Genomic DNA, 23,180 nt, shown 5'->3' with positions numbered 1-23,180 from the left:
AATAGCCTCAGAAAAAATAAAATACTTGGGAATCAATCTAACCAAAGAGATAAAAGGATCTCTACAATGAAAACTACAAAACATTGAAGAAAGAAATTAAGGAAGACCTTAGAAAATGGAAAGATCTCCCATGTTCTTGGATAGGCAGAATTAATATTGTCAAAATGGCCATACTACCAAAAGTGCTATACAGATTCAATGCAATTCCAATTAAAATCCCAATGACGTACCTTACAGAAATAGAGCAAGCAATCATGAAATTCATCTGGAAGAATAAGAAACCCAGAATTGCTAAAGCAATCCTTAGCAGGAAGAATGAAACAGGGGGTATCGCAATACCGAACTTCAACTATACTACAAAGCAATAGAAACAAAAACAGCATGGTATTGGCACCAAAATAGACAGGTAGATCAATGGTACAGAATAGAGGACACGGACACAAACCCAAATAAATACAATTTTCTCATACTAGACAAAGGTGCCAAAAATATGCAATGGAGAAAAGATAGCCTCTTCAACAAATGGTGCTGGGAAAACTAGAAATCCATATGCAACAGAATGAAACTAAACCCCTATCTCTCATCCTGCACAAAAATCAACTCACAATGGATCAAGGACCTTGAAATCAGACCAGAGACCCTGCATCTTATAGAAGAAAAAGTAGGTCCAAATTCACCTTGTTGGCTTAGGATCAGACTTCCTTAATAGGACTCCCATCGCACAAGAAATAAAAGCAAGAGTCAATAACTGGGATAGATTCAAACTAAATAGCTTTCTCTCAGCAAAGAAAACTATCAGCAATGCAAAGAGAGAGCCTACAGAGTGGGAGAATATCTTTGCCACTCATACTTCAGATAGAGCACTAATTTCCAGAATATATAAAGAACTCAAAAACTCTACACCAAGAATACAAATAACCCAATCAACAAATGGGCTAAGGATATGCACAGACACTTCACAAAAGAAGATCTACATGCAATCAACAAACATATGAATAAATGTTCACCATCTTTACTAGTAAGAGAAATGCAAATCAAAACTACACTAAGATTCCATCTCACCCCAATTAGAGTGGCGAATATCAAGAATACAAGCAACAATAGGTGCTAGAGAGGATGTGGGAAAAAAGGTACACTCATACCTTTATGGTGGGGCTGCAAATTAGTGCAGCCACTCTGGAAAGCAGTGTGGAGATTCCTTAGAAAACTTGAAATGGACCTACCATTTGATCCAGCTATCCCACTCCTCGGCCTATACCCAAAGGACTTAAAATCAGCATACTACAGAGATACAGCCACATTAATGTTCAGAGCTGCTCAATTCACAATAGCCAGACTGTGGAACCAATCTAGATGCCCTTCAATTGATGAATGGATAAAGAAACTGTGGTGTATATATATACAATGGAATATTACTCAGCCATAAAGAATGATAAAATTATGGCATTTGCAGGCAAATGGATGAAATTGGAGAATATCATGCTAAGTGAGATAAGCCAATCTCAAAAATCCAAAAGACTAATGATCTCACTGATAAGCGGATGATGACACATAATGGGGGGTGGGAGGGGGGCAAGAATGGAGGAAGGAGGGTCTGTATAGAGGGAAAAGAGGGGTGGGGGAGGAGGAAAAAATAACAGAATGAATTAAACATCATTACCCTATGTAAATGTATGATTATGCAAATGGTATGCTGTTACTCCATGTACAAACAGAAACAACATGTATCCCATTTGTTTACAAGAAAAAAAATTTAAAAAAAATAACTTTGGGATTTCAAAACTGTTAACATCTTTAGGTTTTCATGGTTGTGACAAAATTCCTAAGCAAATCACTTAAAAGGAAGATTTATTTAGGGTCATGGTTTCAGACGTTTCAGTTCATGGTTGTTTGGGCCCATTTATCACCTTGGGCCTGTGATGCCGCAGAAAAACATGGCTGGAGCACATGGTAGAGCAAAGTTGCTTACCTAATAGCAGCCAATAAGTGAAGAACAAGAGGAAGGGGCTGGGGAATCCCAAAATCCCTTTTAAGGGCATACCTCAAATAACCTACCTTACTTTCACTAGGTCCCACCTCTTAAAGGTTCTACCTACCTCCCATAAGGGGATAGAAGCATTTATATAGGCCCTCTGGAGGAAATTTAAGTCCCAAACCCTAACACTAAAGATCTTGGAGTAATTTTGAAGTCCTGATATAAAATTTAAGCTACACTCTCCTATATAGTCTCATGACATTTTTTACCTAATGTGATGTGTCAAACCCTAGACTGCCTGCCTCCCTTTTTTTGGTGGGAGTTGGGGAGGAGGGAGGTACTATGGAACTGAGCCTCACACATGCTAGGTAAGCATTTAAATACTGAGCTACTTTTCCCATACCCTTTTAGTTTTTATATTGAAACATGGTCTTGCTGGCTGACCTCAAACTTGTGACCCATCTGCCTCAGCCTCCCAAGTAGCTGAGATTACAGGAGTGTGCCACTGTGCCCAGCTTCATTTTTTTCTTAATTAAGGAGTTATTTAAGCAGCAACATGCTGCCAGGCATGGTGGTGCATGCCTGTAATCTTAGTGACTCAGGAAGCTGAGGCAGGATAGGAAACTCAAGGCAAGCATGGGCAACTGAGTGAGACCCTGCCTTAAAATAGAAGATAAAAAGGCTGAAGATAGTTCAGTGATATTGTGCATGGGTACATTCCCAGTAGTGCCAAAAAAAAAAAGCAACATGTCACCTATAAATTACATCTTCACATTAAATTATCATTAAACATGATGAAAATAATTACCTGCTGTGAAAAGGACTGACAGAATACTCAAAAGGGAGAGGCCTATCCCATAAATGAAACTGGACCTGTGGCTCTGGGAACTTCCTCTAGGTCTGTTGGGTGTTTCCTCAAAAGACATATAAAGACCAATTTTCCATATTTAAATCACACACTGCTCACATCTGTTCTTATTTGGTAAAACTGTTCATAAACATTTTTATGTTACTTCTGTATTACTTATTATTAATATTGTTAATAATGAAATCTAATTTAGAAAGTATAAAGTAATGACCCAAAATGATCTTCAGGATGACTCCAGGAGCACCACCCACATACACTGGTAACAAACACTAGTCTGTAGTAGCAGGATATAAAATCAATACCCATAAATCAAACACGTAAAGAATCCACTGAAAGAGAAATTAAGAAAACTATCCCATTCACAGTAGCCTCAAAAAAACCCCTTGGGAATCAATCAAACAGAAGAGGTAAAAGACCTCTACAATGAACACTACAGAACACTGAAGAAAGAAACTGAAGAAGATCTTAGAAGATGAAAAGACCACCCGTGCTTCTGGATAGGCAGAATTAATACTTCAAAGTGGCCATACTACCGAAAGTGCTATATAAATTTAATACAATTCCTACTAAAATTCCAATGCCATTCTTCATATAACTAGAGAAAACAATCAAAAATTCATTTGGAAAAATAAGAGACCCAGAATAGCCAAAGCAATCCTTAGCAAGGAAAGTGAAGCGGGAGACATCATAATACCTGACCTCAAACTACTACAGGATGTAGTAACAAAAACAACATGATATTGAAACCAAAACAGACACATAGACCAATGATATAGAGTAGAAGACACAGAGACTTTCCCACATAAATACAGTTATCTTATATTTGACAAAGGCGCCAAAAACATTCACAACATTCACTTGAGAAAAAGAGAGCCTATTCAACAAATGGTGCTGGGAAAACTGGAAAACCACATGTAACAAAATGCAATTAAACCTTTATCTATTGCCCTGCACAAAACTCAACTCAAGGTGGATCAAAGACTTAGGCACTAGAACAGAGACTATGTATCTAATAGAAGAAAAATAGGCCCAAATCTTCACCAAGTTAGCCTGGGATCTGACTTCCTTAACAAAGTGCAAGAAGTAAAATCAAGAATCAATAAATGGGATGGAGTCAAACTAAAAGGCTGCTTCTCAGCAAAAGAAATTATAATAAGAGAGGGCCTACGGATTGGGAGAAAATCTTTACCACATGCAGTTCAGATAAACCATTCATCTCTAGGACATACAAAGAACTCAACTTAGCATCAAAAACACAAATAACCCAATCAATAAATGGGCTAAGGAACTAAACAGACACTTCACTGAAAAAACTTCACAGAAGAAATACAATTGATCAACAAATATATGAAAAAATGTTCAACATCTTTAGCAATTAATGTAAATCAAAACTAAGATTTTATCTCACTCCAATCAGAATGGCAATTAACAAGAAAACAAACAATAATAAATGGTGGCGAAGATGTGGGGGAAAAGCTACACTCATACATTGCTGGTGGGAATGCAAATTGGCAGAACCACTCTGGAAGCAATGTGGAAATTCCTCAGAAAACTAGGAATGGAACCACCATTTGACCCAGCTATCCCACTCCTTGGTTTATACCCAAAGGACTTAAAAATCAGCATTCTATGGGCTGGGGCTGGGGCTTGGGCTGGGGCTGGGGCTCAGTGGTAGAGCGCTTGCCTAGCACGTGTGAGGCACTGGGTTTGATCCTCAGCACCACATAAAAATAAATAAATAAAATAAAGGCATGTTGTCTCTCTACAAAAATATATATATAAAAAAAAAAAATCAGCATACTACAGTGACCCAGTCACATCAATGTTTACAGCAGCTCAACTCACAATGGAACTAACCTAAGTGTCCTTCAACAGATGAAAGGATAAAGAAAATGTGATATGTGTATATATATATATATACACATATATAAAACATACATACAATGGTCAGCTTTAAAGAAGAATGAAATTATGACATTTGCCAGTAAATGGATGGAGTTGGAGAATATCATGCTAGGTGAAATAAGCCAATCCCAAAAAACCAAAGGCCAAATATTTTCTTCCTATGCAGATGCTAATTCACAATAGGTGGAGGAGCACTAAGGGAGAACAGAGTTACTTTAGATTAGGTAGAGGGGGGTAAAGGGAGAAGAGGTATGAGGGTAGAAAGGATAGTAAAGTGAAACAGATTAACTCATATACATATATGACTGCATGACCGATGTGATCCTACAAGATGTACAATGAGAAAAATGAGAAATTACACTCCATTTATGTATGATTTATCAAAATGTATAAATGAATTCTACTGTCATGTATAATTAGAACAAATTTTAAAAATGTTAAAAGCCACTAGTTTGTAAAAACCCTTTTTTGCTCTTTATCTTTAGAGTGTAATCCTTCCACTTATTTAAAAAAAAAAAATTAAAAAAAAAAAGGGAAAAAAAAGTTAGCCAGGTATGATGGTTATCTCAGCAGCCTGGGGGGCTAAAGCAGGAGGACCACAGTTTGAGAGCAGCTTTGACAAATTAATGAGACCCTATCCTGAAATAAGATTTTAAAGGGTTGGGGGTGTAGCTCAGTGGTCAAGTACCTCTGAGTTCAATCCCTAGTACTGCCCACTGCCTATACCCAAAGGACTTAAAATCAGCATACAACAGAGACAGAGCCACAACAATGTTCCTAATTGCTCAATTCACAATAGCCAGACTGTGGAAACAACCTGGATGTCCTTCAATTGATGAATGGATAAAGAAACTGTGGTATATATATACAATGGAATATTACTCAGCTATAAAGAATAATAAAATTATGGCATTTGCAGGCAAATGGATGAAATTGGAGAATATCATGCTAATTGAGATAAGCCAATCTCAAAAAACCAAAGGACGAATGATCTCGCTGATAAACAGATGATGACACATAATGGGAGGTAGGAGGGGGGCAAGAATGGAGGAAAGAGGGACTGTTAGAGGGAAAAGAGGGGTGGGAGGGGTGGGGGGAGGAAAAAATAACAGAATGAATCAAACATTATCCTATGTAAATTTATGATTGCACAAATGGTATGCTGTTACTCCGTGTATAAACAGAAACAACATGTATCCCATTTGTTTACAATAAAAATTTTTTAAAGTCACACAGTAGGAAAAAGAGAATGAATGTCTAAGTTCCTATATTTACATTGATCAGTTTCTACGTTGTCAATTTTAGTTTCTACTTGATTACTGCTAAAATAAAAAAGCAAGTGATATTTGTGAGATTAAAAAAAGAAAGAAAAAAGAAATTTTTTGAGATAGCCTCAAGTAGATCTTTAAGTATTCTAGAAATCACTGTTACCACAGGACATGGACAGCTCCATGAAAGCCTCTGAAGACTTTCTAGTGGGATAAGATGGAGAGGTAGAAGACAATGGTATTGATGATCCCAATCTTGTACAAGCCTTGACTAATGTGTGACTTTGTGTCTTTTTTTTTGTTTGTTTGTTTTGGAACCAGTAATTGAACTCAGGGGTGCTTCAACACCAAGACACATCCCCAGTCTTTTTTAATATTTTATTTAGAGACAGAGTCTCACCGAGTTGCTTAGGGCACTGCTAAATTGCTGAGGTTGGCTTTGAATTAGCTATCCTCCTGCCTCAATCTCCTGAGCCACTGTGATCACCGGTGTGCATCACCACACTGGGCTTAGTTTTTAACAACAATAATAATCTTGTTTAAAAAATTTAACTGTAGTTCAGTGGTACAGAATTTGCCTAGCATATGTAAGACCCTAGGTCTGATCCCCAGTACTGGGGGGGGGGGGGGGATCTTAAAAATAAAATAGAACTTATATACAAATTTTATATATTTGTTAAAATCTTTTTTTAAAACATTAAAGGTGAGCTAGGGCTGTAGCTCAGTGGCAGAGCACTTGCCTAAGCATGTGTGAGGCACTGGGCTCAATCCTTAGCACCACATAAAAATAAATAAAATAAAATTATGGCATTTGCTGGTAAATGGATGAAGTTGGAAAATATCATGCTAAGTGAAATAGGCCAAGCCCAAAAAAACAAAGGCCAAATGTTTTCTCTGATAAGTACATGACAATATATAACGATGGGGGGTGATGGGGAAAGAGAAGAATGAAGGAACTTTGGATGGTGTAGAGGAAAAAGGGGTGGGAGGGGGTGGAGATGAAAAAAAAAAAAAAAATAGAAGAGCCGAGAACTCAGAACACACCTCTCACTCACAAGGTGGTCCACGTTTTCTCATCAACATCTATTCCTTGCTGTTCTAAATAAATCTGTGCTTCTAAAAAAATTAAATAAAAATAAATAATTAAAAACAACAACTGAAAAAAAAAAAATTAAAGGAGCTGAGCATGGTGGCATACACCTGTTAATCCCAGCAACTCAGGAGGCTAAGGCAGGAGGACCACAAATTTGAAGATTTAGCAACTTAGCAAGACACTCCCAAAATAAAAATATAATGCACTGGAAATGTAACTCAGAGGGAAAGCGACCCTGGGTTCAATCCCTAGTACAAAAACAAACAAACAAACAGAAAAAGAGTTATCAAACATGAAAAAAAGAATACATACAATAAGGTTATAAGGAAAGAGTATTTTTAATATATTGTGCTTATGTTTTAAGCTAAATGTTATTACAACTGGGTCCAAAAGTTTATGAAGTAAAAACAAAAAGTCATAAGAAGCTAAGATTAACTGAAAAAAATATTATATAAATTTAGTGTAGTCAAAATGTACTGTGTTTACAAAGTCTACTATAATGTACAGTAATGGCCTAGGCCTTCACATTCAACCATGATGCATTCCCCAAGTCACCCAGAGCAACTTCCAGTTCTGCAAGCTCCATTCAGTGTCTTTATATTGTATTTTTACAGTATTTTTTTAGTTTTAGGCATGTTTAGAAACACAAATACCATTGTATTACAACTACCCACAGTATTCAGTATAGTAACATGCTGTATAGGTCTGTAGCCTAAGAGCAATAAGCCATATCACCACATAGCCTAGGTGTGTCATAGCTTATAATGTCTAGGTTTGTGTTAAGTATACTCTGATATCTGAGCAATAAACAGATAACCAGATAAATTGTCTCATGACATGCTTCAGTAAGGAAATAACTGAATTCTCAAACCACATTAATTTTCTAGTCCTTCCCAAACAGGAATGGACACTTTCAAATAAATTGACTTGTTAAAAAAAATCTCATTCTTTCCCTCTGGATGACCCACATTCTCCCTTGAATATTTATTTCTTACTTTACCCCAGATAGCTCTCCCTTGAATGTGTATCTGCTTTCCTAAATAAATCTTTGTCTCTGAAAACAAACAAAAATCCATTAGAAAAATAAAATTCTGGTTGGGTACAGTTTCACACATCTGTAATCCCAGCTACTGAAGAGGCTAATGCAGGAGGATCACAAGTTTAAGGACAGCCTGGTTAACTTAGCAAGATAGTCTAAAAAAAGTTAAGTTTCTATTTAGAAAAAAAAAAAAAAAAGGAATAAAAAAACTAGACCTTTTGAAAAACATACTAATGAAATGAAGGCGGAAAGCAAAGCCAAATAAATACAAGCAGTTCTTAACTAGCAAACATTGTGCCCTAAAGGCACTAATTTTTTTTCCCTATGAAGTTAATATTTTAAGTGGTGGCTATATTAGACTACCCAAAACAGCGTAAACATATACAAAAGCAATGAAAAATATTAAAATCCAACACTGTGCAAGAGTAATCATCAGGCGTGGTGGTGTGCGCCTGTAATCAGCAGCTTGGGAAACCAAGGCAGGAGGACGGCAAGTCCAAAGCCAGCCTCAGTAACTCAGCAAGCTCTAAGGAACTCAGTGAGATTGTCTCTAAATAAAATATTAAAAAGGGTGGGGATGTCCTCAGTCCCCCCCCCCAAAAAAAAAAAATCACGGTCAGAATTGCCAGAATTTTTATCAAAAAGTATTACCTACTTTTTAGAAAGAATTTTTAAAAAGACTGACAAATGAGATAAATTTGTAGTGAAGTTTAAGGGACTATGTACATTTTCTAGTGTGTGCCCAACACCCAGCAAAGGACTGATTATTTACAGTGGTGCTCGGGATAAAACCCAGAAAAGTCACTCACACTAAGCTCTACCACTGAGCTACAACCCCAGACTTGATGAAGGAGACTTAAAGGTTAATGCTTACTATTTCTTTAACAGTTATTTCAACTAGGATAGCTGTAAATCAACTGTCATCAGGGTTGTTTACATTGAAAGAAAAAGTGGATGCAAAAAAAAAAAAAAAAAAAAGGAGAAAGGTTATTGAGAAATTTGACTTTAAAAAATATCCCCTGGGTTCAATCCCCAGTGCCACAAAAATAAAATAAAAAAGGATAGGGATGTGACTCTCTGACAAAATGCCCCTGGGTTCAATCCCCAGTACCAAAAAATTTATGTGAGAGTTATTTGGAAGCCTGATATAGGAGGATCACTTGAGCCCAAGAGTTCAAGGCCAGTCTGGCAACACAGTGAGACCCTGTCTCAAAAACAAAACAAAAAACAAAACAAAACAAAACAAAGAAACAATAACCCCAAACAAAAAAAGGCCACTGACAGTGTAGCTCAGTAGTAGAGCATTTTGCCTAGGGTTTGATTCCTGGTACTAAAAGGGAAAAAAAAAAAAAATCAAGAATCACAGTTACAGCCAAATATACCAAAAGGATCACCATGTCCTATAAAGTAAACCAAAATAATAATGTGCATATAAAATAGTAACAAGGGGCTTGGGAACCACAGAGTAAGCATTTCTCCTGAGGACACAAAAGTTCACACAAGCTCAAGGCCAACCTAGGCAATTCAGCAAGCCCCTCTCAAAACAATTCTTAAAGGGCGAGGGTGTAGCTCAGTGGCAAAGCACCCCTAGGGTTCAATGTCTGATACTGCAAAATAAGTTAGTAAATAAAACAATTTCCAACAGATTTTTTTTTTTTTAAATCACCTTATACTTCAAGCTTTAGCTCTCACAAAGATCAATGAAGAAGAGTAACACTTGCTCAAGAGTCAACTTCAAGCCCAGCACACGCCTCTAATCCCATGTGAGGTAGGAGGATTCCTGAGGTCAATCTGGGCAATTTAGTGAAACCCTGTCTCAAAATAAGAAATAAAGGGGTAGGGGTGGGGGCTGGAGTTATAGCTCAGTGGTAGAGGGCCCCTGGCTTCAATCCCAAGGACCCCTCCCCAAAAAAGTTTAAAAAGCCAAACGAACTTTACCATCTGTACCAAAAACCAGAAAGTACCAACCAAGAACCACTATTTAGCTTTCAGTGTCCACGTCTCTTACCCATGCAGATTCATTTCTCTCCTATCAACAACTTAGGGAACTTGCAGAATCAGAGGGAACAGAGCCTGGTCTATTAGAAAAGTGAAAAGACACACAGTTAAAGTTCCCGTTACAAAAAAACAAAAAACAAGCATACACACATTAAGTCACCAAATGACTACCCACCCACCTTGCAGTTTTCAAGCACCACTGCCAACAAAATTTTATAGTCAACAAAAGGACAAAAAAAGCAGTATTGAGGAACACCAACAGACCGATCAATTAAAGTTACATGTGAGGATCTGGGAAGTGATGGCAGCTAATTTCAAATACAACAGCTGCTACATTTGACAAATCAATCCTCCCATCTACCTTCTCCCTTCCAATACACAAAAACCCAACACACATGTGCCATGCTAACCTAGAAGAATATACTCTTCTTCCTTGTACTTACAAAATCTGGCTAAAAATTTAAGCACAGGATTGAATAAAATAATTACTATCAAAATCATTTTTCTTTAAATTTAGCTGTAGATGGACACAGTACTTTTATTTATTTATATATTTATGCAGTGCTGAGGATAGAACCCAGTGCCTCTGGGTAGGCAAGCGCTCTACCACTGAGATACAACCCCAGCCCTCAAAATCATTATTTTAACAACTTCTCTCTTGCAATCTTTCATCATTAAAGTAAGAATCTCATTTTTTGTTTTACAGTAACAACAGTCTGCAGTATTTTCAAGGGAGTTTAATATGATCAAACAAAGCATCAAGCTATAGTGTTGATGTATCGCCTAGTTCCTAAAGGCTCCCAATATCCTCAATATGTAATATCTCATCTTTTAAATGTCTCCTGTCAAAACTTGCCAGACAGCTCTTTCTGTTGCAACCACATTATTTCCTTCCTTGAGCCTGCTCTACCTAATTTATCCCTAATCAAGGGTCATGGTTGCTGGCCAAGATGTCATTCTAGACTTTCTAAAATATTATAATTTTTCTAATGAATATAGTTGATTTTCAGAAAGACAAGTTATAAAACTAATCTTAGTTTTCCAGAATAATGAGGAAAGTCATAATTGGGGAAAGGGATATAAGTAAACAGTCCTTTAGCTCCTTTGTCATTCTCTTAAATAACCTCTAGAGTCAGGAGCTGTTTCTAAAAGGGCCATTTTAAGATACAAAAAATTGTAAAACTGCAATTAACTTGTGCCAAAACCCAAGCTGAATCCCAGGCCTGAAAAAGAAAAAAAAAAAAAAAAAAAAAAAAAAAAAACAGAAAGGAAATCTGTGATTGGACACCCTTTTCTTTTCTTTTTTGGACACTCTTTTCTATTATAAACCCATCTGTAGGGCTGGGGGTATGGCTCAGTGGTACAGCACTTGCCTAGGAAGTTTTGAGGCCACTGGCCCATACAGTAACATAAACCTGTCCTTTCATCCCCAAGCAACCTTTTTCCTCTAAAATACAACATGCAGACTGTTCCTCTCGTAATCAGTTTGAAATAAAATGAGTTAAATTAAGTCATTACTGAACTGACTAGACTTGGGAGCAGAAAGGGATAGTGTTGGGGATCAAGCACAGGGCCTTATACATGATGGGCACGCATTCTACTACTGAACTTTATATCCCCTGCCCCAGTTAGAATTATAAAATAATATACTTTCCCACCTCAAGAGTAGAGGTTGATATCCTTTCTAATATCATCAAGGGGAAAGAATACTGGTTTTAGGATCAAAAAATCCAACAGGTGGCAAGGCATGGCAAGAAAGGTGTGGGTTAAGACAAATCTAGGTTGAATCTGAGTTTGGTCACTCTTTAGCTGTTTAACCCTGGCCAAACCCACAGAACCTCTTTACGTTCAGCTTCTGCTTCAGTAAAATAGGTATAAAATACCCACTTGGGTTGGTGACATAACTCAGTGCTGGAGCACTTGCCTGGCATGAGTCCCCGGGGTTCCAGGCAAGCGTGGCAAAAAAACCAAAACACAAAAACATCCACTTGTCTAAAAATACAGTGCAGAAGATTAAAAAAAAATAGGTAATGTAAAGAGCCCAAAACCTAAGTGGATCTAATAAAATAAAAAACTAAAAATAAAATGAATTACAATCTCTGAAAGAAGGATTCAGTGAAAAACTAGAGAATCCTTACTACATGAAAGAAAAAAACAGTACTTTAATAGAAGTTCTTCTGGAAATACTAAGGACTTTATTAGGCACTTTATTACATAAGAATACATTCCTAGGCTGGGGTTGTGGCTCAGTGGTACAGCACTTGCTTAGCATGTGTGAGGTACTGGGTTCGATTCTCAGCACAGCATATAAATAAATGAATAAATAAAGGTCTATCAACATCCAAAGAAATATTTTTAAAAATAGTATTTAAAGAGTAGGTATTTAGGTTTTTTTTCCCCCCATTTCTCAACTTCTGTTCTTGTTTGTTTTGCAGTACAGGGATTGAACCCAAACTCTACCACTGAGGTACGTCCCCCAGTCTCTTTTGAGCAAGGGTCTCACTAAATTGCTGAGGTTGGCCTTGAATTTGTAATCCTCCTGCCTCTGCCTTCCAAGTAGCTGGGATTACAGGCATACAACACTACTCCCAGTTCACTTCCCTGTTCAAATAACTAAACCAGAAGTGATGAATCTTAATTCAAAATTAGGTCTTTTTGACTCCAAACACTTAGGTAAGCTGTATGGTTTTTTGTTTGTTTTGTTTTGTTTAGCACACACTGCTCTCAAACAGTGGTTTCAACTGGAAAGAAGTTAGAATTGAAAAGATTTTTGTAAACATCATAAATTCCAAAGTAAATACTGATTTTTAGACCATAATTGAGGTTTACTATCTAAAGCACCCTAATTAATCATTTCAGGAAAGCTGTCCTTACACAGAAACTATTATTTACAAAATCCAGGTCATCAAAGATAAGCCTCAGTATGGGCCACCTATGCACACAACACTGTAATGCACACCTCAGCTCTGACCAACAACCAAGGCCTACTGATGAAACTATTCAAAGAGGCCTTGGTGGCACCTGCATTCATATAGGGATTACGTGCCTGCTGTATAAATAGCAATAAACCCTTGTAAAAATCCAAAACAAACCAAATTTCACATTTTATTAGAATTGAGGCTTTAAGCAGTACACAATCTTCCGACTCTTCTGTCATCTAAAAATAATTTATTAGCTCTATAAGTTGTAATTTCCCACAAACTATAATTTCCAGTCAACTGACCAAAGCAGTGAATCATTTACAAAAACTTTAAGCAGAAAACAAAGATATGGGAGTACTTCTTAAGATCCCATATTAACTCTTAAAGAATATTCCAAAAACTAAGCTCCCATACAGGTGTGTAAATTCAAAGATAATTTACAACAGGGTTTTAAAACTCTTTGAGGAACACCTTTAAAAGTTTGATAAAAGGGGTTGGGGTTGTAGCTCAGTGGTAAAGTGCTTACCTAGTTTGATCCTCAGCACCGCATAAAAATAAACTAAAAAAAAAAAAAACTTTTTTAAAGTTTGATAAAAGCCTTTATCTCCAATAATGCATACGAGCTGACATATATAAAACTTTGAAGGCTACTTAGGGTGCTCATTAAAATCCACCCATGGCCCATTTATTGGGGACTTCACCAACCCCAAATAAGACCTCTTATTTTAAAAGTTCCAGAGCTTTTTCTCCTATCTTTTAAACGATGGCCCCTCAATAATTACATTTGTCAATCTACAGAAATTATATTTATAAACATCTTCCATATCCTTACTCTTGTAATAATAAAAGAAAAATCTGGTATTCTTTTATCCACTAATATTAAGAGTGCTCACAAAATGTGTAGTTCCGAAGTAGGGGTAGTAAAGAGGAGAACACCAAGATATTGTCAAGGCCAGCAGCCTTCTTGCGAAGTTTAAAATCTACTTTTATCTTGCAAAATTTACAATCTGGTTGTACAGTCTGTTTTATTTTTAAAGGTGTGGGGGCAGGCAGGAATGGGATAAGGTGTGAGGGACTACAGCCCATTGGCAGAGTGCCTACCTGGCATGCCTGAGACCCCGTATTCAATTTCCAACACAGCAAAAGACCACCACCACCACCAAACCTCCTTTCAACAATTTAATGGTCGTTTTAAACAAAAACGGGTGTAGAACTGGCAAGGTGGCACAAGTCTGCCCCGTTACTCAGGAGGCCGAGACAGGAGGATCACAAGTTTGAGTTTAGCCTCAGCAACGTAAGGAGACAAGGACCAAGATATCCTGTAGTTCAGTGGTACCACAAAAAAAGACAGAAAGAAACTAAAGAAGGAAAAACATGATCAAAGGACTAACAGATATCTAAGTAGTATATCTATTAAGTTATGGTGAATTCCACAGCTGAATCAACTTGAGAACTGGGAACAAACACTACTGAATTAGGTGGAACAACTAAACTCCACAGAATTAATACAAACAAGACACAACTTCTGTATAGATTTTATATTTTAAAAATGTTACTACTGAGGTTGGAGGTATAGCTCAGTAGTAGAGCACTTACAAGGCACGTGCAGGTCCCTGGGTTCTTTCCCCAGCATCATAAACAAATCAAAAATAAAACGAAACAAACAACAACAAAAAAACTACTGCAAACTATTAAGATAGCAAAAATTTTAAGCAGCCAGAACACAAATACATGGCAGTGTCCTAATACACTTTCATACCATGCCCATGGCAAGCATCACTAATCAACCACATAATGCTTCCCCCACATAGGTCTAAATTTCAACATAATCTTTCAGTACAAATGAAGGTAGGCATTATAAACGAACTTGTTGTCTTTGATGCCAACTACATGAAGAACCAAAAATTACATATTTACTGTTTATGAATTTATAATATTTGAGTTGGTTCCCAAAACACAAACTACTACTAAAAGTTTTAATTTTTTTTAGCAGGGCCTGGAAGCACAAGCACAAAATTCCAGTGATTCAGGAGGTAGAGACAGGAGGATCACAAGTTTGAGGTCAGCTGAGGCAATTTAGAGATACCATATCTAAATATAAAAATGAAAAGGGTTAGAGATACAGTACTCAGTGATAGAATATCCCTGGTCCAATTCCTAGTCTTGCAAAAAAAGAAAGTTTTAACTTTTTCTGTCAAAGAAAATAAAATACAAGAGCAATAGTTTTAATTAGGAAAATACATTATTATAATAAAAACATACTATTTAAAAAAAACATAACCCTACTAATGAGTTCTAGAAAACTACATTTTTGGCAATTCATTTTCAACCCACTTCAATTTAGAAGCCAGAAAGAGTTCCTTTTTTTTTTCTGAGTATCCTTAGAGTTAAAAATCAGAAAGGTCTACTCAATAAGGGATGGGCTGGGGAGATACCTCAGTCGGTAGAGTGCTTGCCTTGTAAGCACAAGGCCCTGGGTTCGATCCCCAGCACCCAAAAAATAAAAAATAAAAAAAAATAAGGGATGAAAAAATTGCTAGTTTGGAAAAACCTACAATATCTCTGAGCAAGAGAAAGAAGTACTAGCTTTGTTCTTGCAGTTTAAAAGATCTACAGATTAAAACACTAGAAAAAAATATTAGTGATCTCTGTTCTTTCTTTCCACCAAGAATTTAAGGTAGAAAAGACACAAAAGACAGAAGACACACACACACACAAAAGATCTCTGGAATCAAAGGATCAAGTTATGGTTAAGTGACATTTAGTATAAACTAAACCAACATAAAGGAGTGAAACCTGTATACAGGACATTATAGAAGTCCTGTGGTATAAGAACTGTTTCCTAAATATTCAAGTCCAGCAAGGAAAAATATCTAATGTCCACTGCAGAAACCAGGAGGCTCCAGTACCATGGCCTAATAACAAGATCCAAATATTAGACATAGGCAAATAACACCACAATCTAAGGAATAAAAACACAATAAAAAGAGGCATCTCCCCATCTTAAATCCAACCTTAATTTGTACCAATACTAAAAACAGCAAATTGTTTTTGAGAAGCTACCTGTAATGTTCATTAGAGGAAACTTTTTAAATTCCTTTTTAGTAAAGTTTCTTCAGTAGATGCTAGTAAGCAGGCATGATTTTAAATTACTCTTCTTTACACACTGTAAAATTCCATATATATGTGTGTGTGTGTGTGTGTGTGTGTGTGTATCGCCATCCTGGAATTTTTGCCCGCCCCCTTAATTCCTGTTATTTCAAGGATTGAAAAAAATTTTGCACTTTTTTAACTCTTAATTAAGTGCAAAAGTATATGATAAACATTCCTTGCCAGGACCTTTCTTCCCTAAAACGACTGAAACCTGAGTCATCTGTAAAGACTTGAGATACCCTAAAAATAAATTTGCATCCAATTGTCAGTTGGTTCTTCTTAAATTTGGTCAGGTCACTCATTAAATCATTGATTTAGGGGTAGGGGTGTAAGTCGGTATTTGAACAACCAAAGAAAATAAAATTAATAAAATCAAGTTAAAATCTGCCTGCGCCAACAGCCTGCACAAAAAGAAAACATAAGATCAACTTTGCTCCATGAGACGAACTATTTTGAGTAAATAAATATGACACCAGGAAAGAGCTGACATCTGGGCAATTACTGGAAAAAGTTTTAGGAACATAAGTAATACTCACTTAACCTATGATTACAGGACACCTTTTTTCTTAGTGGCTTTAATCTCACTACCAATGCTCAGTTGTAAACAGAGTGCACTTATAACATAGGGTATATTTAATAAATGGGCAAGGAAAATGATTCTTATCAAAAGGCTTTCACAGAGTCAAAGAAACTTAAAATAAGCCACTAAAAGAAATGAATGGGGAGAGCGATCAGGAACACTTCCTTTTCCAGTTTGCAGAAAAACAACTATCCAACAAAGGCGCACATCACAGACCCTGGTTCCAGTCTTCGGTAGTAAGGAACCAAAAGCAGTGACAACTACCCAGACTAGGTTCTTACCTCCTGGATACGCTTCCTGGCCCGCTGCAGGACTTCTTCGTAGCCCTTCTGTCGAAGCTCACTGAGGCTTTCGTAATACTCCTCGGGATCGTCGGTCTCCGTGAAGAGCACCTGGGAGAGGATCTTCCAGCCACAGGTATCCAGGCCGTGGCCCAGGTAGACCTGGAGCTGGTAACACAGAGTGTCGATCTCCTGCTCGGTCATCTCGGGCGCGCCACCGAACAGCACGGTCCACGTGCCGGAGGGCTCCTCTGGGAACACCGGCAGGCATGGTTCCAGCTGCGAATTCACGGAGCACAGCTGTTGGTGCACGGCGCGCAGATCCTGGAAGGAGAAGAGCCCAGCCCAGCTGCACTCTTCGGCCGGAGACTCCGGCTCCGCAGCAGGAGGCGGTTGCTCCGCGTCGGAGAGCGCCAGGGGGGTCTCGTCTTCCCTGACCATTTCCAAGACTTCGATCTCCTCGGAGACCGCCCCCGAGGCGCTCACTACCCGCACGGAGGACACCGGGGCCTCCCTGGGCGCCGGTTGGGCTGCCGCGGCGCACCCTGTAGCATCTCTGGCTTCAGCTCCTTTCCGGACAGGGCTGGGCTTGGCCCGTGCAGGGCTCCTGAGAAGACTCTCCGCCCCTCTGCCGGCCGGGCTCCGCAGCTGCGGGTCCCCCCGAAGGCTCCGCGCGCTGCGCGGAGAGCCGCCCTCTACCCAGGTCGGGCTCCTCCGGGGCCCAGGACTCCGGACCGGAGTCGCAGAGCCAGTGACTTCAGGCCGGCCCTTGCCCACCGGGCTACCTGGCCCGCGGGTCCCGTCGGACACGGGTGCGCCACCTTCGGCACCCCCTCGAGTCCCCGCCTGTTCCCGGGAGCCGCTCCTCTGCCTCTGGGCCGTCCGGTTGTGGCAGGTTATGGCAAACTTGCCTTCGATCTCGTTCCAGGCCACAATGAAGACGAACTTATGCTTCTCGCGCTCGTCGAACACATGAGGCCGTACAGCCACCCAGTCCGACTCGAGCGTCTCCTCCAGAGCGAACGACATGGTGGCTGCGGCGCCCGGCCGCGGGGGAGGGCCGTCGGCCCTGCCCGCCTGAGGTCTCGGCGGCTGGCTGCACCGCGCCCCCCGCTCACCCTCGCCGGGCGCCTTCAGCCATCTTAGTGCGCCGGCCGGCTCTCCTCGCTCGCTCGCCCGTCCCTCCGCTCTCGAACCGCCGAGCTCCTTTGTGGCGCGGCTCGCAGGAAAGACAATACGCGTCCCCGGAGCAGGTAGTTCACATGGTCACGTGCGGCCGGATCTGTTTACAAGCCCCGCGCTGCGGCAGCGCCTCGCGGCCGCCCGGCCACCCCCCGCACGAGGCCGCGGAGATGCGTCTGCGGCACTCCGGAGGCGAGGAGCCGGTGCTGCAGGGCCGGGCTGGCGGGGTGTGTGTCCCCGCCGCTCGCCGGGCCGATCTCCCCGCCCCTGCTCTTCTTCCTGCCCACAGTGCGGAGCCGGCCTGACGGTAGACGCGTCTCCTAAACTCTGCGCCTCAGCATCGCCACAATGTTGCCATTAAGCTGCTGACGTCGGCGGCTCCACGAGGGACGTAAACACGGGCACGTGCCGCACGCTGGTGACGCGGCAGCCGCGGAGCGCGCGCGCCGCCCCGCCTCTCCGCGTCCCCCAACGCGGCCTGTGAGCGGCCGCGCTCCCGACTCTCCTCCTTTCCGCCCAGCCCCTCCTCCCGGGCCTGGAACCTGTGGCCGGCAGCCTGCCGGTTCCCGGCTCGGGGAAATTGGCAGGTGTGCACTGCAGCACAGGTGGCTCCGAATTCAGGAGAAAGGAGCAAAGGTGGAGGAACTGAGATATTTAGGAACTCCAAGCATTCAAGGGACCCTCACGTGGAAATTTGCCTTCATGCGCTCTGAGGGAATTGGATAGACAACTATATTCATAAAGAAACACCCTGTAACAGTATAGGAACTATGTGCTAAACTCGATTGGGGTCCTCCAAACTGTGGGATTCTCACCTAAGATCCCTGAGACAAGACTTAGGTATGAAAGATGTCTGAAGACAACCTAGTCGAACTCTAAAACGAAATTTTCAGTCATGTCCTAAGAGTACGGAATGTTTATATTTCAGTTCACCAGTGTTTTATTGCTTCAGGTTTCATCATTGTGTACTGTTCTGTGAACCTCATTTGGAGGTTACTGGGCTTTAGCCCTTTTGAAGTTATATTCAATTATCAAAGTTCCCAGAAGGCACATGCAAAATGTCATGTCAATCTGAAGAACTCTGCTATTCATATTAAACCATGATGAAACATAAAATTTTGCCTAGTAGATTTTATGATTCAGTTTATATTATTAACATTCTCTTTCCTATTAGTGTCCAAGTCACAGTGCAGGTATTCTGTACCATGATAGATTATAAGGGAATTATTCTTTTATCCATATATATATATTTTTTTTTTGGCAGGTGGGGCGGGGAACTATCGAGGATACTCAACCACTGAGCCATATCCCCAGCCCTATTTTGTGTTTTATTTAGGTACAGGGTCTCACTAAGTTCCTTAGCGCCCCACAGTTGCTGAGGCTGGCTTTGAATTTGCTATGCTCCTGTCTCAGCCTCCCAATTACAAGCGTGTGCCACCTCACTCAACTTGTCCATAGGTCTAAAATGTGTGTAAGACCATTTCACTTTTAATTTGTTCTTTTTACTTATACATGACAGTAGAATGTATTTTGGCATATCATACATACATGGAGTATAACTTCCCATTTTTGTGGCTGTGTATAAGACCATTTCTTTATATTAAACCACAAGGTTTCAAAGCTTGAAACAACTTGTGTCAACACTTAAATGCAAATCAAAGAAATACTTTTTAAAAGACTGGAAGAGAGAAAACCCACTGCAAATTAGAATTGCCAGTTAAGCAAACAATAGCCCATTGTAGAAAAATTTCTCTTCTTTTTTATGAAACAATAACTGCTAACAATTTTTTTCTGATAAAGTAATTAACCTGATCACTAGTTCTTTTTGTTTAATATGTTATATATAAATATGAATCCCGCAGGATGCAGTGGCACATACTTGTAACCCCAGTGGTTAGAGAGGCTGAGGCAGGAGGATGGAAAGTTCAAAGCCAGTCTCAGGAACTTAGTGAGGCCCTAAGCATATCAGTAAGACCCTGTCTCTAAATAAAATATAAAGAAGGGCTGGGGATGTGGTCCAGTGGTTAAGCACCCCTGGGATCAATCCCCAGTACCAGAAAAAAATTAATAAGAATCCAGAGAATAAGTGAGAAACTATAGGGAATATTTTGTGTACATGCATGTTTAGATCATAATATTTATAATACTTATCCCCAGATATAAAATTATGTCTTATTAGAAGTTTAAAAAAAAATGGTTCATGGTTACATGACTATTAAGTATTTTCCCAAATAACTCTAGCCTCTGTGTTTTGTCAAAAGAGATATTTCAGTTTTTCTTTTTTCCTCTATCTTAGTAATTGTTAGCCTAGAAATGAAAAGAAACAAACCAAAATTCCCACAACAGCTTACAGCAGTACTCTACAATTCTTTGTTTAAGTCTGTATCTGATTGTCAAACAGGAAATCTAGGTGTATAAATTACTCCCTGGGAATAAGTAAAGCTACAGAAAACCTGCATAAATCATACCAACTTTGAAAGGGCTTGAAAACCATTATGTGTTTGAGTTTTTTAACACTGTCAAGGATTGTTTGGTAACCTGAGAAATGCTTTAACTCTTTAAACCTCTTTTTTTTTTGTTTTTCTTTTGCAGTACTGGAAACTGAAACCAGGGCCTTATTTGTGCAAGGCAATCACTCTACCACTGAACTACACCCCCAGCCCTTTTTGCTTATTTTGTTATCTTGAGACAGGCTCTCACTAAGTTGTCCAGGCCTGCATCTAACTTGTGATCTTCCTACTTCAGCCTCCTTAGTAGCTGCGATTACAGGCATGTGCCATCATGTTTCGCACTTTAGTTCTTTTAATAAAAACTATAATAATTTACATAGTAATTTTCAAATTGCATAGCATTTTCCTGCATATGTTCATTTTATCCTCATAATAACTGTGTCATGTGGATATTAAAAAAATAAGTATCTTTAATTGTATGAGAAAACAGTAGTTCTGATGAGTCTGGTTGCCCATCCCAAGATTGGGAGCAGAGAATGTGGAGTTCAGGGGCCTGATTCCAGTCCAGCACTATCCCCGTTAGATTGCCCCAAAAGTAGATATTGAAGAGAAGTTAGGGATACACAAGTTTATTGGGGGTGAAGGGGACGTGTGAAAGAACAGGGGCAGAAGTCAAATTGAGTAGGCTGATCACACAGATTGTCCGGATAAAAATTGTTCCTTGAAGAATTTTCCCATTGAGTGGCAATAGGCCTTGCTCAGTCATTTTCTGGGAACTACCCAGAGAAAAGCATAGGATGAAAACCTGAGGCTAACTCAGAAGGCATCAACAGCTGAGGACTGCCCTTTTTTTTTTTTTTTTTTTTTTTTTTGTAGTTGTAGATGGATAGCATACTTTTATTTTGTTTTTATTTTGTTTTTTTAATGTGGTGCCAAGGATTGACCCCAGTGTGTCACATGTGCTAGGCAAGCGCTCTGCTACTGAGGTACAGCCCCAGCCCCAAGGACTGTTAATTTATCACACCCCTTACAGCTGAGAAGTGAGCCCTTTTCTTGAAGGAAGACTTGATTAACACATCTCCACATCTGCCACAGTTAACCTTGTAGGCCACCTGTATTCACTTCATAAAAACATTTGGGGAGGGCTAGGGTTGTGGCTCAGTGGCAGAGCGCTTGCCTAGCATGTGTGAGGCATGGGGTTCGATCTTCAGCACCACGTAAAAATAAGTAAAATAAAGGTATTGTGTTCACCTACAACTTAAAAAAATAAAATAAAAAAAAAAACATTTGGGGAGTGGCTCCTCCAGGGTTGTGTCAAGTCTCTAAAGGGAAGCTTAAAGGAGGAAGGTGAGCAGGATGAAGTGCAGCCTCTACATGGTTGATCTCATGAGTGCATAGTTGGTACTCATTCTCTGCCTCCTTAACTCTCTATTCCAAAGTCCTTTGGTCCTCTGCTAACATTAGTAACTCACCTGATGCTGTGTCCCAAACCCTCATTCCTGTGAGGTCTGAACCCTGGTAATTTTACTAATGTATAGCCTCCATCACTACATCACTATTATTTGTTACAATTAGTTAAGAATGTACCTCTTGTGTTCCATACACATTCCTCTCTGCTCCTGTCACATAATAGCCACCCTTCTTTTTACTACTGACTAGGGTTCATTAACCCTGACAAGATGGTGACTCTTCCTCTTGCCCTGGTTAGAGAGCCCAGAGTGTCCAGGTGGAAGTGGTAGCCTGTAGCTCAAGGGGAGCTTTCCTATGTCTCCTGGCAAGAATGTACCCACATTGGGGATTAGGATCTCTAACCTTACAGAATCCAAAACTGTGGGAATCCCTTGGGGGTGAGTATCTCTAAGAGTGTGGAAAATGAGATCACTCCTGCTTCTTCTCTTAGTTTCCAGACTTATGAATGTTTTCTTCCTCCTGGGGACAGTGCCTTATAAAGATCAGTTATTTAATATCTATACCATGTCATGTTACCCTGTCCTTGCAGTGTACTGCTTCCAGCAAACCATGCCAACACTCTAGGCAGTAGCCTCTAGAGACTATATTATATGGTGTTATATGATATAACCAGTGGATCTGTAAAAGGGGTTCTTTGGTTGCGTACTATATTTTTTCAAGTCTACAAATCAACCCTTCTGTAAGTAGCTTAATAATGGTGCTGACTGAGGCCTGTGGGCAGGAAAGGCAAAGCCAGAACCACATGAAGTACCTATTCCTGTGAGAGAGAGAGAAAAAAAAACAAACAAACAAACAAACAAAAAAAACCCGACCCTTCCAGGAGGAAAGAAAAGGGTCCAATGTAATAATCTCTTTGACACCAAATGACATGATTGTCTTTTCAAGGAACAATGCCATATTAGAGACTCAGCATTATTGTCTGATGCTGGTAGGTTGAACTTTCAAAAAAGTGTCACTGGAGTAGCCTTGGTAAGTGGGAATCCATGTTTTTAAACCC

General features: G+C 39.7%; 1 protein-coding gene across 2 annotated transcripts in view; it reads right to left on the bottom strand.

Annotated features, from left to right (window-relative positions):
• The window catches only part of Jmy (junction mediating and regulatory protein, p53 cofactor), a 101,303-nt gene extending 82,654 nt beyond the window's left edge, over positions 1 to 18,649 (bottom strand). For both annotated transcript variants that reach the window (XM_047555293.1, XM_047555294.1), the window contains exon 1: positions 17,082 to 18,649. In XM_047555293.1, coding sequence (XP_047411249.1) covers positions 17,082 to 18,110 — 1,029 coding nt within the window. In that variant the 5' untranslated portion in view covers positions 18,111 to 18,649. The remainder of the gene's footprint in view (positions 1 to 17,081) is intronic.
• Positions 18,650 to 23,180: the final 4,531 nt, after the last annotated feature.

The sequence above is a fragment of the Sciurus carolinensis genome, chromosome 6, assembly GCF_902686445.1.
Source record: "Sciurus carolinensis chromosome 6, mSciCar1.2, whole genome shotgun sequence".
Lineage (NCBI taxonomy): Eukaryota > Metazoa > Chordata > Mammalia > Rodentia > Sciuridae > Sciurus > Sciurus carolinensis.
The sequence above is the reverse complement of the archived record's forward strand: the minus strand, read 5'-3'. Positions and strand labels throughout refer to the sequence as shown.